The sequence below is a fragment of the Lynx canadensis genome, chromosome A2 (assembly GCF_007474595.2).
Source record: "Lynx canadensis isolate LIC74 chromosome A2, mLynCan4.pri.v2, whole genome shotgun sequence".
Lineage (NCBI taxonomy): Eukaryota > Metazoa > Chordata > Mammalia > Carnivora > Felidae > Lynx > Lynx canadensis.
In genome coordinates this window covers 30,084,133-30,105,321 of record NC_044304.2, presented here as the reverse complement: position 1 = coordinate 30,105,321, position 21,189 = coordinate 30,084,133, and the positions used below count along the sequence as shown (strand labels likewise).

The 21,189-nt window shown below is 45.0% G+C and overlaps 1 protein-coding gene across 11 annotated transcripts in view; it reads left to right on the top strand.

The window, feature by feature from the left end:
• Nucleotides 1-21,189, top strand: part of CADPS (calcium dependent secretion activator) — a 476,722-nt gene that overhangs the window by 271,104 nt on the left and 184,429 nt on the right. For all 11 annotated transcript variants that reach the window (XM_030307156.1, XM_030307157.1, XM_030307154.1 and 8 more), the window contains exons 7-8: nt 10,782-10,893; nt 19,294-19,433. In XM_030307156.1, coding sequence (XP_030163016.1) covers nt 10,782-10,893; nt 19,294-19,433 — 252 coding nt within the window. The remainder of the gene's footprint in view (nt 1-10,781; nt 10,894-19,293; nt 19,434-21,189) is intronic.

The window sequence follows — 21,189 nt, the reverse complement described above, 5'->3', positions numbered from 1 at the left end:
GCTGATGGGACAAAAAACAAACAACACAAAAAAACACCAAACCACAAAGTCTCCACTGTGAGCAGATAACTAACTTTTGTAAGGGCCTTAGAAGCACTGAAAGGTTTTTACAACCATTATCTACCCAGGGGGCTAAAGGAAGCAAGTTTTGTTACTGTCAAATCCTTAGCATGTGAGAAAACTTAGTCCAGAGCTGAAGGATGGGCCTTTGCATTGGGTATTCCAGGCACGGGGGGTTGAGCACTCTCTTGTAAGTTTATGTCTCCCTAGCACTGAGACAATGGGAACACACGGACCTTACAGGCGGAAGTGCATGGCGTAATACCTGTGCACTTACTTTACCGGGGCAAAGGACGTGAAACTGATTTTATTAGGAACATACGCAAGTCGGAAGTAAAGGAAATTAGAGTTCATTTTGGTTCCAGTCAATCATTGAGCCTTCACATTTCTTATTTCAGAGTGAAAACCGATGTCAGTCATGATACGTTAGATAACATCTGGGCCCAAGACATCTAGCCTGGCAGTCATCTTATTTGCTAGATTCCAGTAGGTACAGTGCCTAGCTCAATGTTTTTCAAGAGCCTAGGAAACTATCTAAACCTCACGAGAAAATGTATTTACTCTTAAATAAAGATAACTGCAAAATCAAAAATAATCTTGAATTAAATGTCTCTTAAATTTAACCTACGTGTCCTAGTCGATTGCGATTCAATTCAGTTTCATCCAGGTTTTTGTACATTTTTTACAAGGTGGTTTGGAGTCCCTTCAGCATGTTTAACATTGTTTGGGTGGGAGTCCCAAAGTAAGAATAGCAAGGCCTTGTGGAGGACCCTGCTGGCCAATGCAAGGAGAGCCAGGTTTGACTGGAAACGTAGGCGGTATTTTCACTCTACTGAGATGGTGTCATATACCATGGTCCGCTTGAGTAGTGGTGATAGTTCTCTACAACTCAGATTTGTCATTTCTGAAGGACAACTCTCTGGCTCCACATGGGGCCGATGCCATGCATTTGGCTTCAAGAGCAACTTCCCCAATGCTTTCAGACCTCAGTCTGTACTGAAGGGTGTTTGGCCAGCTGGCCCATTCACCATTTCCCTTTGAGACTCCTGGCATTCATGACCACTCCCAGTGGTTTCTCATAAATGTTAAACAGAGGGGGTAAAAAAAAAGAACAAATCCACAAGGCAGTCCCAGGGGAAAAGACAAGCATGGCTTACAACAGTGTCCTCAGGGATCCTTCTCTGTGGGATGATGGGAACCCAGCCCATGAAAGCAAAACCAACAACAGTTCCCATAATCCCCTCCATCAAAGGCAACTAGGAGGTCTCACAGGATGGGGCTGGCTGCATGGAGGGCAGCCAAACCTCTGAATGGTCATGACTGAACCCCCCAAGTGCTGCCTCTGTGTGCTCCCCCCCAGCTTGGGGGCCAACTCAATCAGAGCCACAAATACTGGGGGCACTCAAGTGCTGCTGAGGTTGTCTTCATGGTCATTGCTTTCCATGTGGGAGGCTCAATCGGGGGCACCTTTGATGTGGCGAGGGCTTCCCCTGGGAGCACTTGACCGCAAGTGGTTTGAGAGACATTGGCTGCCTGCCTTGGTCTTGGGAGGTGTTGACATTCTTGCTCATTAGAGGAACCTGGACAGTGCTTTTGGCAGCCTTCATCAGCACAATCAGGCCTCAGTCCAGTTCTCATACTGTGGAGAGACTGGCAAACAGGGAGGCTGCTTTCTGAGGACATATGTATGAGCTGGGAACTATTTTTCCAAGGCAGCAACGTCATTCGGCAGGTGTTTTTTGAGTGACTGCAATAGATTTTTTAATAGTATGAAAGGACTATAAGTTGTGTCTGGGTTCTCCAGGATATGCTATTCTACCTGATGACTCCAGACCAAACTTTAGGACACAGAGTAGAACCAGGATGACGTGATTAAGTACCAAATAAAGGCACTGTATCAGTTGGCTATTGCTATGTAACAAACTGTCTCAAAACTCAATGGCGTAAGACCATAGTCATTTATTTCATCCACTCATCTGCAAATTACTGGGTTGGCTAATTCATGCCAGGCTCGCCTGGGTGGCTCTGCTTCAAGATGTGGGTCTGATTAGTCTTGGCTCCTCACCGTGGGCTGGGTTCACGCCCTTTCCCTGCATCTTGGATGCAAGTTGGAGTGAAAACAGCTACCTGGGGTAAGCTCTGCTCATGGTGATGACAGAGGCCCTGGAGAGTAAGCCCAACCACTCAAGCACATTCCAAGCCTCTGCTTCCATCACATCTGCTAATGCCCCACTGGCCCACCCTCTTTCTGGCACTTCCAACCTCCCTTTTTTGATTTATTTTCCTCCGTAGCAATGTGTGATCAACGTAAGAGGTATGAAAAATCTGGTGACGAAATGGACATGGGGTGAAGAGGAGGAAAGAAGAATGATGTCCGGCCGTCTGGCAGTTGCTTTGGCTAAGCTGGGGAAGTCTTAGAGGCACAGATGTGAGGGAAGAAAGCTAAAGCTGAGGTTTGGATATATTTGATTTCAGATTCCTGGAGAGGAGACATTCCAGTGGAAATGTCAAGTAGGTGAACCAGAGCCTACATCTCTCCGCCTCGCAGACAACCCAGTTTCTACAAAGCAAATGCTTCGTTTATGTAGATAAGAGGTGGTTTAGCTTTTCTGGTACATTAAAGGCCCCGAATCACATCCTATCAATTAGTTTGCATGAGACACACTGCGATGGCACAATTGATTCGCTTGGCATGGAATATCATGCCGTCTGCCTGAAAGGCAGGCCAGAAGATGTTAATGCAGTTGTCTCCAGGCAATTATTAACTTTCCCTCTTAGCAACAGGACCAAGGCACTTTCATTCCCTGAAATGACAATTCTCCCTTGTTAAAGCTCACAGTTAATTTTTAAGAACCACACCAATTTAACACCCAGCTCACATGAGCCATATACCTTGAGTAAATGTAAATCCAGTCTGCATGGCATGAATTATGGCCTTATGCTGAGCATTGCCATGGCAACTAGTGACATCATCCCCCAAGACTAACCTGCACAAAATCCAATTCTCCAAGGGTCCTTATTTGCCTAAAGTGGATGTGTTGTCTTGGCTTATTCACATACGCATTCGTAAATATCACTCTGTTGTCAAAGGTTTGCAGTGGATGTTTACTGTCATTTTGGGAGGTATATTCCCTTTGTGGCAAATGTTGTTTTTTGTTCATGGGGGGGTGGGGTGGAGGAAATTCTAATGAAAATTACTGTGTGTATTTGATTAGCAACATTTGTTGATAACATATGGTCTGAGGAGGCTTCCGCAAATAAGAGGCTTTAAATAGTAAACAGAGATGTGACTGCAATGAAGCAGATGCTCTCCAAACACAGTAAAAGGTTGCTTTGCAGTAGAGTTCTCCTTCCCTCCACCCGAGCGTATTCCTCTCCCTTATTTTCTCCCCCAGATCAAAGTGCTTACTTTCAAAGCCATGGCATTGTGGCACAGGTTTGGAGAAATAATGTGCTGTGACTTTAAAAGTCATCTCCATCCCCCCAAATATGAATTATCTGCTGCTCATGTTTATTATTTGATATTAATAATGATGTAGTGTGACGGAATGAGTCAGCCAGCTCCAGTAGATCTGCAAGGAGCATTTGGGCACCACGTGTCTGAAACGCTATGAGACACAATCCCCAATCTTCTAGTACACCAAGAGTGCTGGTGAGAGCTCCAGGAAGAATTTAGAGCAGCAAATCGAATCACCATGGGCTGAGCTGTCCTTGTACGTGCGTGTTTACAGTTGATATTCATGGATGTGCTCTAGTGAGCTTACTTCCTTCGGATCTGCTAACGAAAATAAAAGTCTTCCCATTAGATCGAGCCAGCGATTTAACTGTGTCTATTGGGGGTCAGCATCCTTTTTCTACAACGGACCAGAAAGTAAATAATTTAGGCTTGTTGGCCAGATGGTCTCTGTCGTAACTACTCAACTCTGCCTTTGAAGCGCAAAAGCAGCATAGGTGATGTGTAAAGGGGTGAACGTAAGTGTGTCCTAATAAAACTTTATTGACAGGCATTAAAATTTAAATTTCGTGTAATGTCCATGTGTCACGAAATATTCTTCTTCTTTTGATTATTTTCAGTCATTTAAACATGTAAAAACCATTCTTAGCTCATCAGCCATACATAAGCAGATATTCAGCTTGACTTGGCCCATGGAACATAGTTTGCCAACACCTGGTCCATAAACCTTAAAATGGAAGACATATTATTTTAGTGTTTTCCATGTTCTGGGTATTGAATTGAACAGTGTATACGCAATAGCTCATTTCCTACTTATTCTTCAATCAAACCTCTGGGGTCAGTGTTATTCTTAAAGATAACTTATCTTTCTCTTAACTTATCTTTAACTTAAAGATATCTTAAAGATGTGAAAATCAAGGCTCAAATTCACATCTAGTTAGTGTGATCATTTCTGCATGTGACACTGCAGGTAAAATACAATATCCATAGGTACTGATGTCTCATTCACCTTTGGATCCACAACAGATCCCAACACAGTAACTTGCACATGGTAGACATTCAGGAAGTGCTTTCTAAATGAAGGGAGAAATGAAGGGCTGATTAGAGGTATGATCCTGACAGCGGGGGAAGTCAGAGCTTCACCCGATGCCACATAGGGCATGTAGGTTAGTCAGCTGGACCGTTCAAATATTTAGCCCCCATCCTCTTGCAAAAGGCACTTGGTTTGAAGTGGACTCACTTGTCTCAATACACATTGCTGTGTATTTGGAGGTATCACTCTGAGTAGTTGCATTCTATAGTGTATGCTTGTGTGTTTATGGCTAAAAAGACCATAAGTGGCAACAACAGTTCATTTTGTAACCTGTGGCCCTTTCCAGCATTATAACAATGGGCATTGACGTTGCTTCCAGGCATTGGCCTCATGAGTTAACCATCCTTGGCCTTGAAGGATGTACACCTTGCTCCTCAGAGTGCTGTCTTACCTGTCGCGTATGCTGGGTCTCCACCGCGTGCTGCCAGCCACAATGTACACTTGGGAGAGCTGGTGGGCTCCTAAAAATCATCTAATCTCCAAGGAGACAAAGCTCTCAGTTTTGCTTAAAGGAGGCAGTCATACCCTTGGGTATCTCAAACATCGCATCTCCACAATCCCCTGAATTTGGTGACACGGTTATTCTGAATTGATCACTTCCTCCTAGTCATTAAATAAGTATTTGTTGTGTGCCAGGCCCTGTGCTTGGTACAAGAGATTAAAAAAATAATGCCATGTTCCCTGCCCCTCAAGGTGTTTATCGTCTAGAGAGAGAGACAGGTATACACACGGATAGTTGAACTACAGTGTAATACTGTGCTATGAGTTACTGAGAGGCAGTGAAGCTCTATGGTTTCATGCGTGGGCCCTGGAGTCAGAAACTCTGAGTTTGGAGTGTGGCTCTGTGTTAGCCCAAAACCCTGGACTAGTTACTTTACCTCCCCAAGTCCTAGTTTCTCCATTTATAAAGTGGGGATAATAACAGAGTACATCTCAAAGAGCAATCAGAAGGATTAAATGAGATAATCTATGAAAAGCGCTCAGCCCAGGGCCTGGCAGACTTTAAGCATTTGCTAATTGGTGCCTATTTTTAGCTTTTTTGTGAGCTAGCCACAGTGTGATTATAGTGGCAGATATGATGGGGTCACAACAGAGGGATAAGTCACCCACTTTCCTTTATCTGCCTTGTGTCCAGTGAGAAGTTAGTTAACCTCTCCAGCTACTGCTTGCAATACATTTTATCAGCCTCTGGTCTTTTCAAATCAAAGTGCAATTGTGTTTCCGTTCTGGGAAACATTTAAGAAGACACATTCATCTTAATAACCACAGTCAGTGCACAGCAAAGCAAAAGAAATGAGCAGGGAAGAATGTAACAATGAGAAAGAGATTCATTTAATGATGTGTGGACCCACCCAAAGGCCAAGGCTTTTGATGCTTCCACTGCTGGCTAATTTGTCTATCGGTTAGGTAGTACTCTGTGAAGTGTATTGAACATGTGAAATAAATCTAAACTGAGAAGCCGCAGTGGCCTAGGGCCCCATCAATCCTGAAACAGAACTCTTCCTTTGAGTTACAAAGGTAACTGATTTCACTGGATCAAGACACAGAGCAGCAAGATGGTGGAACGGGGAAGGGCGGCAATATGGCGCCATCATCGAGTCTGGGTTGTGGAGTCAGATGGCCATTTGCTCCCTGTGTGTGATCCTGGACACATTATAGCTGGTCTGAGTCTGAGTTTATTATCTCTAACTGTGAGAATAATAATAATTATAAGTATTTCACAAGATGGCTAAGACAACTTAAAAGAATAAAATGTGTGTATGACCAAATAACACGTTTAAGAGAAGAATTTGGGCTTAGCACATAGTAATCTCTGAATAAATGTTAGCTTTTTGTTGTAAAGATATTCAGGCCTCTCTGTGGCTGGAAAAAGACAAAAAGCGGACATTTCCATGACTTTGGAAAAAAGGGAAAGGGAGAGGGAAGGGTGCTTATAACTAAATCTCCCTTGGTCTTCTACAAATAGGAAGCATGTACGAAAACAAGTCAGGAGTCATTTTTACAAAATTCAAAAACTATAGTGAGGGGTGAAGGTTCACGTCAATGCCAGTGATAGCCAGTCTCCACTGCATGGCCTATCATCAGTGCATGGCCTGTCGTCAGACTGGGTGTCATTGGACTCAGAACTTTATTCATGGGCTTGTGACCCATGCATCTGCACAGGCCTCATGCTCAGACCTATGTTTGGTTAAATGCTCTGCATTTCTGTCTTGACATTCTTCATTGTTTTATCTCTGAACCTGTGTTTGTTAGGTGAAGTTTGATGGGACAATGGAGCATGCATCTGAGCAGAACTCCTCTGAGAAATGAAAACACTTGATCTTTTAGTACCTTTAGTGGCACCTTCTCCTCCTTTTAGAGTAGAAAGCCCAACGTTTCATTTTGCGCAGGCCTTGAAAATGACATAGCCGATCCTGATCAGACTGGAGACCTTTTGGCCTTCTCCCTGGGCTGGGTTGCCATTTTGAAATCTGATGGGTAAATTGGGAATCAGCAATGACCTAAAAACTTGAGGTGAGCCAAGGGTCATGGTGGGAAGAAGCCAAAAGCACAGCTACAGCTCTGGTGGGAAGGAAAAGCCACTCAGTGTCCCAATGGACTGGGCTGGCAAGGCAGCGTCCAGCAGCTTGAATTCATCCAGCTTGACAGGGTCTTGTAGGCCTCACTCCGTCCCACACTTTGAGTCATGCTGAACATTCAATGAGCTGAGAGCATCCTTGGATAGCTGCAGGGTTGCAGGCCAACTGACTTAGTGCCCGCTGAGCAGGCCAGAAAAGCCCTACAAACCAGTCCCAGCAACAGTATCATAGGGATAGAGTGTGTGGGACCCCCGGGGCACTGAGATCAAAGCCTCACTGTGGCTTGGTATTAATGCATCTCATTCCAGAACTCTTTTGGTTTCCAGGAGGAATCTTCTTCATCTCTGTGACCAATCATGATAAATGCCCAAAGAGATTTATAGCACAATTAAGCACAAATAATAAATTAGTGATCGTGTTTTTTGCCATTATTGCTAATTATTAATAATGCTTGTTATTGATAATTATGACAGTAATAGCAGTGAAAGCTATAACATGGCAATTAAGAGATATGGGTTCCAGCCAGCTTGGTCAAAATTCACTGGAATAAAATGGGCAAGATCTTGAGTTTCCTCTCAGTTTTCTCATCTGTGAAATGGGGATGATGATAACTGTTTTACTGCTTACCTTGTATAGTAGGAAGGTCAATGTCTATCTTGTTTGCCCAGCACAGGGTTGGACACTTAGTACATTCTTAATAAATAGGTGTCGAATCGATAACACAAAAGTGATCATCATGTTACTAGAATATATCTTACATATCCTAATTGGGAAGGGAATGTAGCCAAAATCTGTTGGGTTCTCATGCTGTTTCAAGCCTGCTAGTTACTTTTTTTTTTTAATCCTTACTTTTATTTATCTTTTTTTTTAGTTTTTTTTTTTTTTTTCCAGAGAGAGAGAGAGAGAGAGAGAGAGCATGAACATGTGTGAGCAGGGGAGGGGCAGAGAGAAAGGGAGAGAAAAAAATCCCAAGTAGAACCCTTGCTATCAGTGCGGAGCCCAATGCAGCCCTCACGCCCATGAACCATGAGATCATGACCTGAGCCAAAACCAAGAGTCGGACGCTTAACCAAATGAGCCACCCAGGCACCCCTACTTTTATTTATCTTTACTATTTAACTACCATGTGAAATGAGGCTATTTTATAGCTGAGCACACTGAGGTTCAGGGACATTCATGACTTGCCCCACGTCCTCCAGTTCATATGTGATTAACCAGGATTTGAACTAAGGGTGTCTGATTCAAAACCCTACGCCCTGTCGTGTTGCCTTTGCTAGTACATGCCTTCCCTGTCTTGGGAGATTGCTTGCCGCAGCTGATGACCAAAATTCAGAACTTCTCTCTGTACATCTAACATTGCACTGTTGTGTTTGCAACCCGTTGCTGCTTGTTCTGTCGCCTCTCCTTTCACATGTCTTCTCCCTTTCTCTGTCGTGACTAATGTGCTTCCTCAGTGACTTTTGTGCCCTTGGGTCTCCATCGGGGTTCCCCTTGACTTCCATTTTTCTGGCGCTGTCTTGTCCGCTTTCTCTAGATTCCTCATGTCCTTGAGTTAACAGGATTTATTTGAGTGCAACATGGAGACTAGAAGTCATTCCCATCATAAACAAAAGAAGAAATACAAACAACCACCACCAAGTAAAATATTCAAGGCTGCTATTAGTCAAAGGAGTACCCATGAAAACAGCAATGACAAAGTAAGCCAGAAGAAGAAGTGAATAGGGGCCCCATGAAGGCAAGAGGCACTGTGATCTGCACTCATTCCCAGACGGTGGGAGGATGGTTGCCACTTTTGGGGAAAGCGTTTTGGGAATTGGTGTCCCAAGACTTGAAAGTTTGGTTGATGAGCACAATTCTGGAAGCATTCTAAGAGGAGCATCCCTTACACCCATCTAGCTCTCTATGCCAAGGAAATAATCAAAGATGAAATAAAAAAGTAATGTCCAGCCCAGTGTCAATAACAGAACATTGGTTAAATAAATAAATTATGACATATCTAAAAGGTGTTCTATTACAGAGTCATTAAAAAATAATCTTTCAGGCACGCCTGAGTGGCTCAGTTGCATAAGCCTTCGACTGTTGATTTTGGCTCAGATCATGATCTCACGGTTTGTGAGATTGAGCCCTGCATCGGGCTCTGTGCTGACAGCTGGGAGCCTGCTTGGGATTCTCTCTCTCCTCTCTCTCTGCCCCTCCCCTGCTCACATGTGTGCACTCTGTCTTTCTCTTTTCTCTCAAAATGCATAAACTTAAAAGTAATAATATTTTAATGAATTTTCTCCATTATGGAAATTGGCCATCATATAAGGCAAAGTGAAAAAAATCTCTATGCAAAACTGGATCTATTCCTGTCTTCTAGCTCTGTAAAAGAGTGTATAATTGGCATCACCTATTCTTTCAACAAATATTTCTTAGGTGTCTTCTATGTGTAAGTACTATGCTAAGTAGTAGGTATGCATATAAGCAAACAAACACCCAGAGGATTCAGCTATTGAACAATTGCACAAAAATAAATAATTACCAATCCAGTGATTGCTAGGACAGAAAATTAAACAGTACCTCCCAGGGAGCTTAACTCTGGACCAAATTTAGACTGGGAGACCGAGGGATGTGTTCTCTGGGCAAGTGTTTTTGAAGCAGAGCTCTGAAGAGGTAGCCAGGTGGGGGGAAGCATTGCCAACAGAGGGAACCATGCCTGCCGCAGCCCTGAGGTGGTGCCATCAGGAGGCCCATGACACTGGAGCAGATGAGTGGGAGGCTGCACCCCGAGGTCTGGATTGCACCCTGAGTGCAATGGAATAGGTGCCACGGAAGGCTTTAGGGCAGGCGCTCAGTGCAATCCAGTAAACACTTCTGGAAGATCGCAGTGATTTCAGGTGCAGAATGGATGGTGTGGCTCTGTGAGAACAGTGAGGAGTAGATGAAAAGGCCACATCTGAGGGTCCATCAGCAGCTCCTGTCAGCCCAGTCTGGCACCCTACCCAGACGCTAGGTAAGCCAGGCTGTCCTCTGAAGAGATCTTAAGACTCAGATTCCCACAGACCAGTGGGAAAGGTCATTTCCCCCTTCTTCTACCTTCCACTCCTCTTCGAGCTTCATCCATCCCTCTTCTATACAACTCATCTTTGAATGCCAGAAGAAATGGGGTCCGCCACCTCCCCCCATTTTAAAGTCAGGTGTTGGCTTTGTCCAAATGAAGCCTGGTCTCAAATTCTAAGACTGTTTCCAAGAACTAGGGATTCAAAGGATACAAGGAAGTGTTAGTGGTTACCCTGAAATAGTTTGTGAGTATCTGCAAATGCATGGGAAAAGTTCTCCACAGCTCGATTTCATGCTAATTCCAAGTGATTCCTTGTAGAGCTCTGTGAAGACCGGTGGCAACTTTCTGAGCATCTGTCTTGCATTTGCCTAACAAGTTAATTAACACTTTTTGTCACTCTGGCAGCTTTGGAGCAGAGGTGAGGGGGAGGGGCGATGCGACAGCCAGTGCTGCCTCGGGTTAACCCTGCGTTCCCCCTACGCAGGAAGAAGGCAGCTGAGTGTAGCATTGTCAAGGCAGAGGTCTCCGCACTGACCTCTCTGATTCTTTCTGCAGCTGGGGCACCCAGGGCGACTTCTCGACAACTCATGCACTGCCCGCTGTGAAGGTGAAGCTGTTCACAGAGAGCACAGGGGTCCTGGCCTTGGAGGACAAGGAGCTCGGACGGGTAAGCGCTCCCCATCACACGTTGCTCCAGAGAGCCGTGTCCCCCGGTCCCATGGGATAGCACTGCCAAGTCCTGAAAGGTTTGGTTTCAGGTTTGAGTCCCGGGCTCTACTCTCCATCGGTTTTGTGATCCTGGGCCAGTCCCTCAACCTCTCCGAGCCTCAGTTTCCCCTCTTTAAATCTGGGCTACCAGGAGGGCACATTGTAGAAGACAGAGCAGGGTTTCTCAACACCCTCAGACCCAGACACCCGTTAGAGCAGAGATTTGTAATGCCCCTTCTGTCTTGAAGTGAAACTCTCAGACTCTTTATTTATTTATTGACTTTTAAGTTTTTCTCTTTTATAGTCTGTCTTTATTTTTGAGAGAGAGTGAGACAGAGTGCAAGTGGGGGAGGAACAGAGACAGAGGGAGACACAGAATCCGAAGCGGGATCCAGGCTCTGAGCTGTCAGCACAGAGCCGACACGGGGCTTGAACTCACCAGCCGTGAGATCATGACCTGAGCCGAAGTCGGATGCTCAATGGACTGAGCCACCCAGGCGCCCCTCAGACAATTTAACAACCTAACCACCTGAAAATTTAAAAATCAATACAGTGACATAATATAAAAGAGAAATAAAAGGGAATTAATAATAAAATAACTTCAGGGTGCCTGGCTGGCTCAGCTGGTAGAGCATGTGACTCTTGATCTCAGGGTTGTAAGTTCGAACCCCACATAGGGTGTAGAGATTATTTAAAATAAAATCTTAAAAATAATAATAATAAAATAATTTCAAAAATGTAGCGATTCAGGCACCATTGCACTAGAAGACCTACAGAAGGAATGCTTTCCTTGTTCCCATATGGAGAATCACTAGGCAGGTGACAGTCACAAAATCCGCTGTGGAGGGTGGAAGCTGAACAACTTACATATCAGTGAACTGATTTCCTGAAACCATCAACCAAGGAAACAAAGTTTCCTCGGTTTCCCTGGAAAAGTGCCAAAATTACTTTGCGTGTATATTGTTCCAAATTACAGAAATTCAACTGAGCAAAGATTAAAGTTCTCATTGGTAATGATTCGTGGATAAGGCAGCATTCCATCCCGTCTGCAAGTAGAGGGGGCTCCAAAGAGATGTGCCAATGGGGCAAGAAAATTATTAGCAAAAGAAAAGGATTGTTTTAGGCAAGGTGGCTTTCCTTCAGGGTGAAAGTGAGGGGTCTTATCTCGCAAATTACCCCATCTTTCTTTGCAGGAGGATGGAGAGGGCAGACGCATGGGTGCTGATTGGAAAATTCCAGACTGACGTGTTAGGCCTACATTTCTGGGGGAGGTTGGAACTGCAGGTAGATTACGTACTGAGCACCGGTTTGGGAATAAGGTCTAAGTGACACCACTTTGGGCCTCTGGTTTTCTTTTTAACAATATGTAAACAAAAGATTTAAGATCTGGACTCAATTAATTATAGACAGGCTTTTCCACCTCCACTCGTATCCAGTGGGAATATTTAGAAGTTAGGTGAGATTCAGGAGAATTCCTCCCTGGGGAGGAATGTCTCATTCATCGTATGGCATGTCGAATCCCCAGGCCCCGCCCATTCAATACCAACAGAGCCCAGCACCGTTCTGTCAACCAAAAATGTCCTCCAAATTTCTGAAACATCCCAAAGGGTGGTACCAATCCCTTTGAGCACCCCTGAGATAATAGAGATATTTCTTCTTACTTCTCAGTTATTGACTCTACACCAAACAGCCTGTATTTTCAGGACATAAGTTAGATTTGCTAGCTTAAAATGCTTCCATCACCCCATACTGCTTATAATAAAAATCTGAACTCTGTAGTATAGCCTACAAGGATTCATGTGATCGGGCTTCTGCCTACTTCCTCGGCCTCACTTGTGACTACCTTTCCCCTTATCCACTACGTCCCAGCTTCGTTGGCCAAATTTCAGTCTGCTACATAAACCATTCTTTCCTGCATCAGAGGGCTTTCTCCCTGAGTGGATCGCTCTCCCCACTGTCCACAGCTCTTCAAAAGGCTGCCTCTTTCCTTGCATCAATGCCTTCTCCTCCTAAGAGACTTTTCCTGACTGCCCATCTTCCTTCATTCACTGCCTCAGCCCCCTCTCTACTAAACTTCTCGCCAAGGAGAGAAAGAGAGAAGAATTTACAGAAATGTTGGCTTCTGTCTCCCCTACTGGATGATGAAAACCCCGTGGGCATAGAAGCCTAAACTATTTTGTTCACTACCCTATATACCCAGAGGCCGACACAGAGACTCCCAATACATTTCATTTCGTACTGGTTGATTACATAATCCCTTCTGAAAACTGTATGACTTCAGCCAAAACTTTCAACCTCTCTAACCCTCTGATGTGTCATCTATGGAAAAATGAGAGAATATGTCGAGACTAGCACACAGGCACACACTTCTAACAACGCCAGCAAGAATACATTAAGTGTGCTTTCTTTTTTCTTCCTTTTTTGCCTGCTTCCTTAATCTGGCTTTCATCTATACAGCTGACCTGGAATCGTATTACTAGGATTTAGACCAGAATATTAGTATTCGGAGAGACAAGTCCAGGAATGCTCAACTTGAGTCCACAGAAGGTTCCCTGGAATCCAGGAACCCCATGAAATTGTTTGCAAATGTTGAGGTAGCGAGGGGGCATATGTACATTTTTCTGGACTTGCCAGTCCAAAGCATTCACCAATTTCTCAAAGCTGTTTCCACTCAGAAAAGTTAAACCCACTGGGCTAGTCAAACCTTTTGTTTTATAGAAGAGAAAACAGATTCCCACAGAAGGCAGGAAGCTTCCCTAGACCCACCCAGTTGGTTGGTTCCCATGCCCTGTACATTTGCCAGTGGCCAGAGCACTGCCCCGAGGCTCTGCGGTCTCTCACCGATGCTATAACCCTGTTATAGCATGCTATATTATCTCACCGATAATAACCCTGATGAGTTATTACTCATCTTGTACGGATGAGTCCGCTGGGGCCCAGAGGAGGTAAGTAACTTGCCAGGAATGATGTTGACTCATCTCCAGGACCATTCCCACTGTATCACATCGTCCCTGTGCAGAAATAAAACCCTGGGCTCTGCTGCTTTGACGAATGCCACGGGCTTGCCACAACCCTGTAGTTATTCATTTCTTAAGAACTCATTCTCTTCTCCAGCCCCATAGATGTTCCCCTAGATATGAACTGACTCTTCCTACCGGAGACACTTTCTACCAGTTGCCGTGGAACTGGCCTGCCAGGTCCATGTGCCAGCTGGGGTGCCCTCCTCTGGAAGCACCTCCACAGGCCGCAGCTGGTGATGACTGCTTTCTTTTTTTAAGTGAAGCAATTCCTTGTACCCCTGGGGGAGGGTTTCTATGCTCTAATTGCTCCCAGGCTTAGCAGGACACAGCCACATTTGAAATCCCAGTGCTACATTCATTCATTCAACAACATTTAGTTTGTGCCATATTCATTATGTTTTTCTTTTCATCGACCTTTTTAATTGAAAAAAAAAATTCGTGCATTGTAAAAAAGAAGTTAATGGATAATAGTGACAATGAGTGATTGTTCCCACCTTGCCCTAGTATCTTCTCCAGGGAAAAGCCTTGTTTTCAATTTGTGTATTCTTCCCCTAGTGTTCTATGCCTGTATAAGCATAGCATATACAAGCATATGTGTACATATCCCTCTAAAAAAGAAAGAACGAATGAATAAACGAACAGCAGGAAATTACTGTATGCATACTGTTTTGTACTTTGCTTGAAATATCAGTGTATTTAGAGATTAGTTCACATCAGCCCATACTGACTTGCTTCCTGTTTCATAGCTGTGTAATATTCCAGGTATAGATGTATCATAACATACTTAGATTATTTCCAGTCTTTGGCTGTATAAGCAATGCTTCCGTGAATAACCTTGAATTTCTTTCTTTGCGCATATGTGTGTATATGCGTAGGATGGTTTCTCAGAAAATATTTTGCCGAATGAAATCTGAATTTTGACAGATTCTACCAAATTGTCCCTTAAAGAGTATACGCCAATTGATACTTCCACAAAAGGCAAAAGTGAGGGTTCCTCTGCACCCTTGCCAACCCTGTAATATTATCAAACTTCCATTCACTGGATATGATTGTGAGCCCATGGTGTCCCATCATTTGTGGCATGCAGAGAGCAAACAGGACTAATGACAGGCAAAAATCTTTAACTTCAAAAGAACATAAGGGATATAGATCTAAAAAAACAGAAATTATAGGGGCGCCTGGGTGGCTCAGTCGGTTGAGCATCCGACTTCGACTCAGGTCATGATCTCACGGTTCATGAGTTCGAGCCCCGCGTTGGGCTCTGTGCTGACAGCTCGGAGCCTGGAGCCTGCTTCAGATTCTGTGTCTCCCTCTCTCTCTCTGCCCCTTCTCCACTCATGATCTCTCTCTCTCAAAAATAAATAAACATTAAAAAAAAACAAACCAGAAATTATACTGCAATGTGGTAAGTGCTCTGCTAGAGGAAGAACACCTGGGAAGTGCATAGCTAGGGGACGCAATCCAGTCTGAGGGTCAGGGATGCCTTCCTGGGGTCAGGTCAAGTGGATACAGAGGTAGGGAAGGATGTACAGGCTGAAGCTTGGAGACGATCAGCCAGGAAGAGGCTCAGGGTTAAAACAGCCCCCCCCCCCCCCCCCCCGCAAGGAACTGCCTGTGCGGTCAGGTAACTAAGAGAAGCTGGGGCTGGCCGGCATGCTGCTTACTGCGCAGAGTGGGTTGTGTTCCCACATCGGCATCACCACATCAAAGCGCAGCACACATGGGCCTCGGCTGAGATGACAAAGTGCTTGATTAGCAGCCTGGAATGTCCAGATGAGGTGTCTGGACTGCTCAGGGCTCACGTGCACCCAGGAGGACCCTAATAATTCAGCAGGGCTGACACATACAAAGGAGACGTCGACCCGTCGGGCACATGGTGGGGTGGGGGTGAAGATGGAGAAGAACAGCAGTGACCTCACCTCTCCATCCACCCTGGAGAGGAAGTCTCCCCGGGGAGCCACCACAGGGAGGAAGTCTTTGTGGAGCGGCCAGTAACGAGCTGTGGTCATTCGTGTCGGCGAATGGACGCCATATTGCCGGTGGGAAACACGCCCAGAATCCATATGGCGGAAGTCCTGTTAACGAGCTCCGGGCGCCCAGAGCGAGGCTCCTGCTTTGATTTTGCCAAGTGGGCAGGAGCAGAAGGAGGCTCGGGGGCTTGCCTGCTGCTGTTCTGGCCCTGGCTGGGCTTTCTCTTCCCAGCCTCTCCCCCTCCTTGCTTCCCAGCACATCACCCCCTTCACCTCTCAGGCCAGACTGGCTCAGGAGAGAGGGTCAGCTTCCCTAGGAAGGGCGGCACCTCCCTCCATCTCCCAAATGCTGGGGTCCCCGGAAACCGAACAGGACATGGAGTGACCTATAGGGACGGGCGTTCTCTTGAGGGGAGGGAGAGGTGCACCCCCACCGCACCCCCACCCCCAGTGGCACCTTAGTGTACTTGCCTTCAGCATCCTACAACATATTATACTCTTCTGGCACCAGTTACATGAATTTATACATTTTACGATACAATTTTAACTAAAGCAACCCTCACAAAATGAACAAATGGTCTAAAAAAGATTACTACAAAGTGCTATAATCTTTTTTTTTTAATTTTTTTTAACATTTATTTATTTTTTGAGACAGAGACAGAGCATGAACGGGGGAGGGGCAGAGAGCGAGGGAGACACAGAATCCGAAGCAGGCTCCAGGCTGTCAGCACAGAGCCCAACGCGGGGCTCGAACTCACAAACCGTGAGATCATGACTGAGCCGAAGTCGGGCGCTGAACCGACTGAGCCACCCGGGCGCCCCAAAAAGTGCTATAATCTTAAGATACTACTATTGCAAGCCTGGCAAAAAAAAAAAAAAAAAAAAAAAAACCACCAAAAAAAATGGTGGAGCTGACATCGCCTTACTGAGCAGGACCTCTGTCACCCACATCATGAGATAAAGTCATTGCCTGTGTAATCAGATAAGATCAGGTGTCAGGCAAGATGTTCTGAAATTATTTACAAGACTACTTGAACTGCTTGGGGCGCCGGGGTGGGTCAGTCAGTTGTGCGTCTGACTCTTGGTTTCAGCTCAGGTCGAGATCTCAGGGTGGTGAGATCAAGCCCCATGTCAGGCTCTGACAGCACAGAGCCTGCCTGGGATTCTCTGTCTCCTTTCTCTGCCCCTCCCCTGCTCATGCTCATTCCTTCTCTTTCTCCTCTCTCCCTCCCTCTCTCTCTCTCTCTAAAAATAAATAAATCAATTAAAAAAAAACAAAAGACTACGTGAACTGCAGACTTGCATCTAGTATCATTAACAATGAGCCTTGCCCTAAATATATATGATACCTTAAAACATAGCTGATAATAGTTCCAAGCCGCCACAATTAGTGAGACATGTAAAAATACAGTTTTTGGGACACCTGGGTGGCTCAGTCGGTGGAGCATCTGATTCTTGATTTCGGCTCGGGTCTTGATCTCACGGTTTTGTGAGTTCCAGCCCCACGTTGGGCTCTGTGCATTGACCACACAGAGCCTGCTTGGGATTCCGTCTCTCCCCCTCTCTCTTTGCCCCTCCTCCACTCATGCTATTTCTTTCTCAAAATAAACTTAAGGGGAAAAAAAAAAATATATATATATATACATAGTTTTTATCTGTAGCTCATTTTTAAGACTTCTATATTTGTGTGTATTTTATGATATATGTAATAAGCTAATATATTAATACAAAGTAAATGTATATAATGTAAACATAAAATATAAATATAATGATATCTAGTTATATAACTTACATAGATATATAATGATATTTTATATATTTATATATTGATGGTGATATATTTTTATATTGATAGCAATATATTTACAGGTATTGGGCTATTTGCTCAGTATATTTTATGGGCACAGGGCATGGTCAGAAAAACTTGAGCAGCCTCTGGTCTGAAAAATCAGGCCTGGTATTTCCATCATGTCATACGTAAGACATTGGGAAAACTCAAATTCTGTGTTTAGCAAAAATGGATGAATTTTCTTTCATCAGAGTCAGGGAATTTAATGGGGGAGGGGGGTGCGGGGAGGGGTCAGGCCCGGAGGGAGAAGAGGTGAAAATTCAGCACCAACGAGGCCTATCAGAGCGGGCCGATTCTGCTTTTCCGCCGCACCGGCTCGCTCTGCCCTGAGCTCCTGTTGTGCCGCCTCACGGGAAGCCATATGCTCCCACCCTCTACATGCCAGCCGGGCGCATGAGGGCAGTGAGGCTGGCAGCCTCTGGAAGGCCGCAGGGTCCGCCTCCGAGCCTCCGAACCCCTCCCCTCCCCCTGCAGAGGTGAAAGAAGCCCAGGAGAGAGGCGGCCTCCCCCTGCACCCAGAGAAAGGAGATGCTTTGAAAACAGAGCCAGAGCAGCATGCAACAAATCGGGGCCCGCGGCCACCACAAAAGCACATCTTAGCAGGCCCAGCTTTTGTCATGCCTGCATTTAATTCCTGTTCCCTCAGTCCAGGGGATTTTCCAGATATTCCACTCCTGCCCCTGTGTGTGTTCTTCAGACCCCACGTGGCTCCTGAGAACTCCGGTCACAAAATGAAGAGGCGGATGTCCCGGGTTATCCACTCATTGCCTCACTTGCAGCCTCCGAGACAGAACCTCACATTGGAGCCCCATCTCGGCAGCGCAGGGTCAAAAAGACGCTTTCTGAGAGCCCATCCTTCCTGCTGTGTAGGCTTCCTTTCAAACCCGGACAGATTTCGGTGTTTGTTACTTGAGGAGATGCCCCATGCGTGTGACCGTCTATGTAAATGCGTGACTGTCGGCCAGATCCCTCCCTTCCCTAGGCCTCTCATTTCTCATCCATCCCATAAAGTCCCTTCCGCATTCCCCATGGCCTTTGAGAGATTTCCTCCTCCTGAGACAGGGGAAGGAATCCTGAGGAGCGAAAAATGAGCGGACGGGAGGTGCTCTACTGCGTAATCTCTCATGTCTTTCTTTCATACATCTGCCTTCTTATATGGATGATGAGCCTGAGTCTCTGTCCTGGGTTGCTTTGGGACTTCGGAATTTCAGAAAGATGCACAAGCAGAGTGACCGAAATCATGATCATTACTTTTCCTGAATTAGCCAGGGAGAGAGAGGAGAGCAAGAGAACACCATTTCTGCCCTCTGGCTGGTCTCTGCTTGGTACGAGGCAGCCACGGTTGGTAGATGAAGCCTTGAATTGCAGTCCTGTGGCCAAGCCTCTGTTTCATTTAATCGCCTCCCTGGGAGCTGGGCAAGACGCGCAGCTTCTCAGCAGCAGAGTTTCTCGTTGAAAACAACACGCCTGTAACAGTGTCTCCGCTTTCTGGCTAACGTGGATGTCCTTTTCGCCTACAGGTTATTCTCCACCCTACCCCAAACAGCCCCAAACAGTCAGAGTGGCACAAAATGACAGTCTCCAAAAACTGCCCCGATCAAGACCTCAAAATCAAACTTGCTGTCCGAATGGATAAGCCTCAAAACATGAAGCATTCTGGGTAAGTGTTTCTTCTCCAAGTGGTAGTTTGGGAGAGGTTTTTATCCGTTTCTTAAAAATTTTAAAAAGAAAAGCTGATCTTCAGAGAACTGCATGGAAGGAAATATAAAGGATTCATGAGAGATTCTTGGTTTTTATATTTACTATAAACTTCAGTTTTTATAAAACTTTTGTAAAACCTCTTGATTTTTATATTTACTACAAACCTCAATTCTTATGATTACTGGATGTGCATTTGTGCTGACAAAATAGATTGATTTCCTTCTTTTTTTCTAATAGGATTTCCAGTGCAATTCAAGCATGCTAAGTGATTCTGGTTTAGGAGGTTTTATTGGCTTTGTGTACCTTTCAGTGGCATCTAGATCTTTCAGACTCTATGATTCATCCTCTCTCACCTTCTTTAACAACCACGTCTAAGAGACATGAGCAGGTGCTATAGGCGACTTTCAAACAATTAATGTTAAATCAGTGTTAGAGTGTAGTGTTCAGCGAAGTCTTTTAAAAAAATGACGAAAACATAGGAAATATATGATCATTTTCAGTTCTTAAGGTTGAGAGGCATGAGCAGTTATTTCAAGTAGCATAAAAAGAAGAAACGAAATAAGTTTCATTTCACAGATCAAACCAATGATTTGTACAGGAAATCTTCATTGACAACTGGGTAATGCCATGGTTTATTCAATTAAACTGCTTGGACACCACTCTCTCAGTAAATGCGATCACTTAGAAAGGAGTTGGGCCCTATCACTGAAGAGGGGAATGTCTAACCAACAGAAGGGAATGGATTGTTTTTCAATTATTCTGCGGGTACCGTTTGCCACCGGCTATCATTCTGCTTAGCTCCTCTAGAAACATCTCATTAATTCCCTTTGGGGTGTATGCATTCATGAGATGGTTTAAAGTCATAAAATGGAAATGAAAACTGAGAATTGATTATAATTCTAGAGGTTTAGTGCTCTACAGTGCTAGAGGTTTAGGGGCTACAAAAACCCAAACCCAGGGACTAGCCAGTGAGTAAGACACATTGAAATAGAAGCATTTAAAGAGGTCCAGGAGAGAGCGGTTAGGACAGGAAGTACACACCCCAGCACATGAGCAGACCACAGCAGCATGTGATCAGGAAGTAAAGAATGATGTTGTAGGGAGTTAGTGCCTTGGTATTCCAAGGAACATGGAAAGCTCAAGGTTTCAAGAAAAGATAGGTACCTCCCAGTCAGGGCACCAGAGGGAGTCAGGCATGGGGAACCCCAGAGAAAGAAAAGGTTTCCCAACAAGCTCGAGACCCCGTACTGCCCTTGAGCTCTGGCACGGATTTGAAGAATTTGGATAGCATTATCCTGAGACCAAGCTGTTCCCAGAGCCTGAGATGGGATTTTGCCACAGCTGTTCTGCCTGCGGCCGGTGGACAGCTGTGGGAGAGTGAGCCAGACCCTTGCTACACATTTCGTCTTTTTTCCACCATCATGATGAAGGGCAGCTAGCTTCTCCCCAGTTACGTTAGCATCTCATGAAGATGTGTCATGAAATGTTTGTGAAGTCGCCTTTTCCTCCTTCTGATCATACTCCTGGCATCTATTCCAAATGTTAAGTGGAATTTCTCCCCCTTGATGTAAACATCCCAGTTGCGAGACAAAGGGTCAGAGAATTCTGTTAGGTCTTTATAGCATACAGGAAAACATTCTTCATCTTTTGCAAAAATACTTGCTCATAAATGCTCAGTAACTATTTGCTAAAGGAACAGGAGCATGAGCAGGATA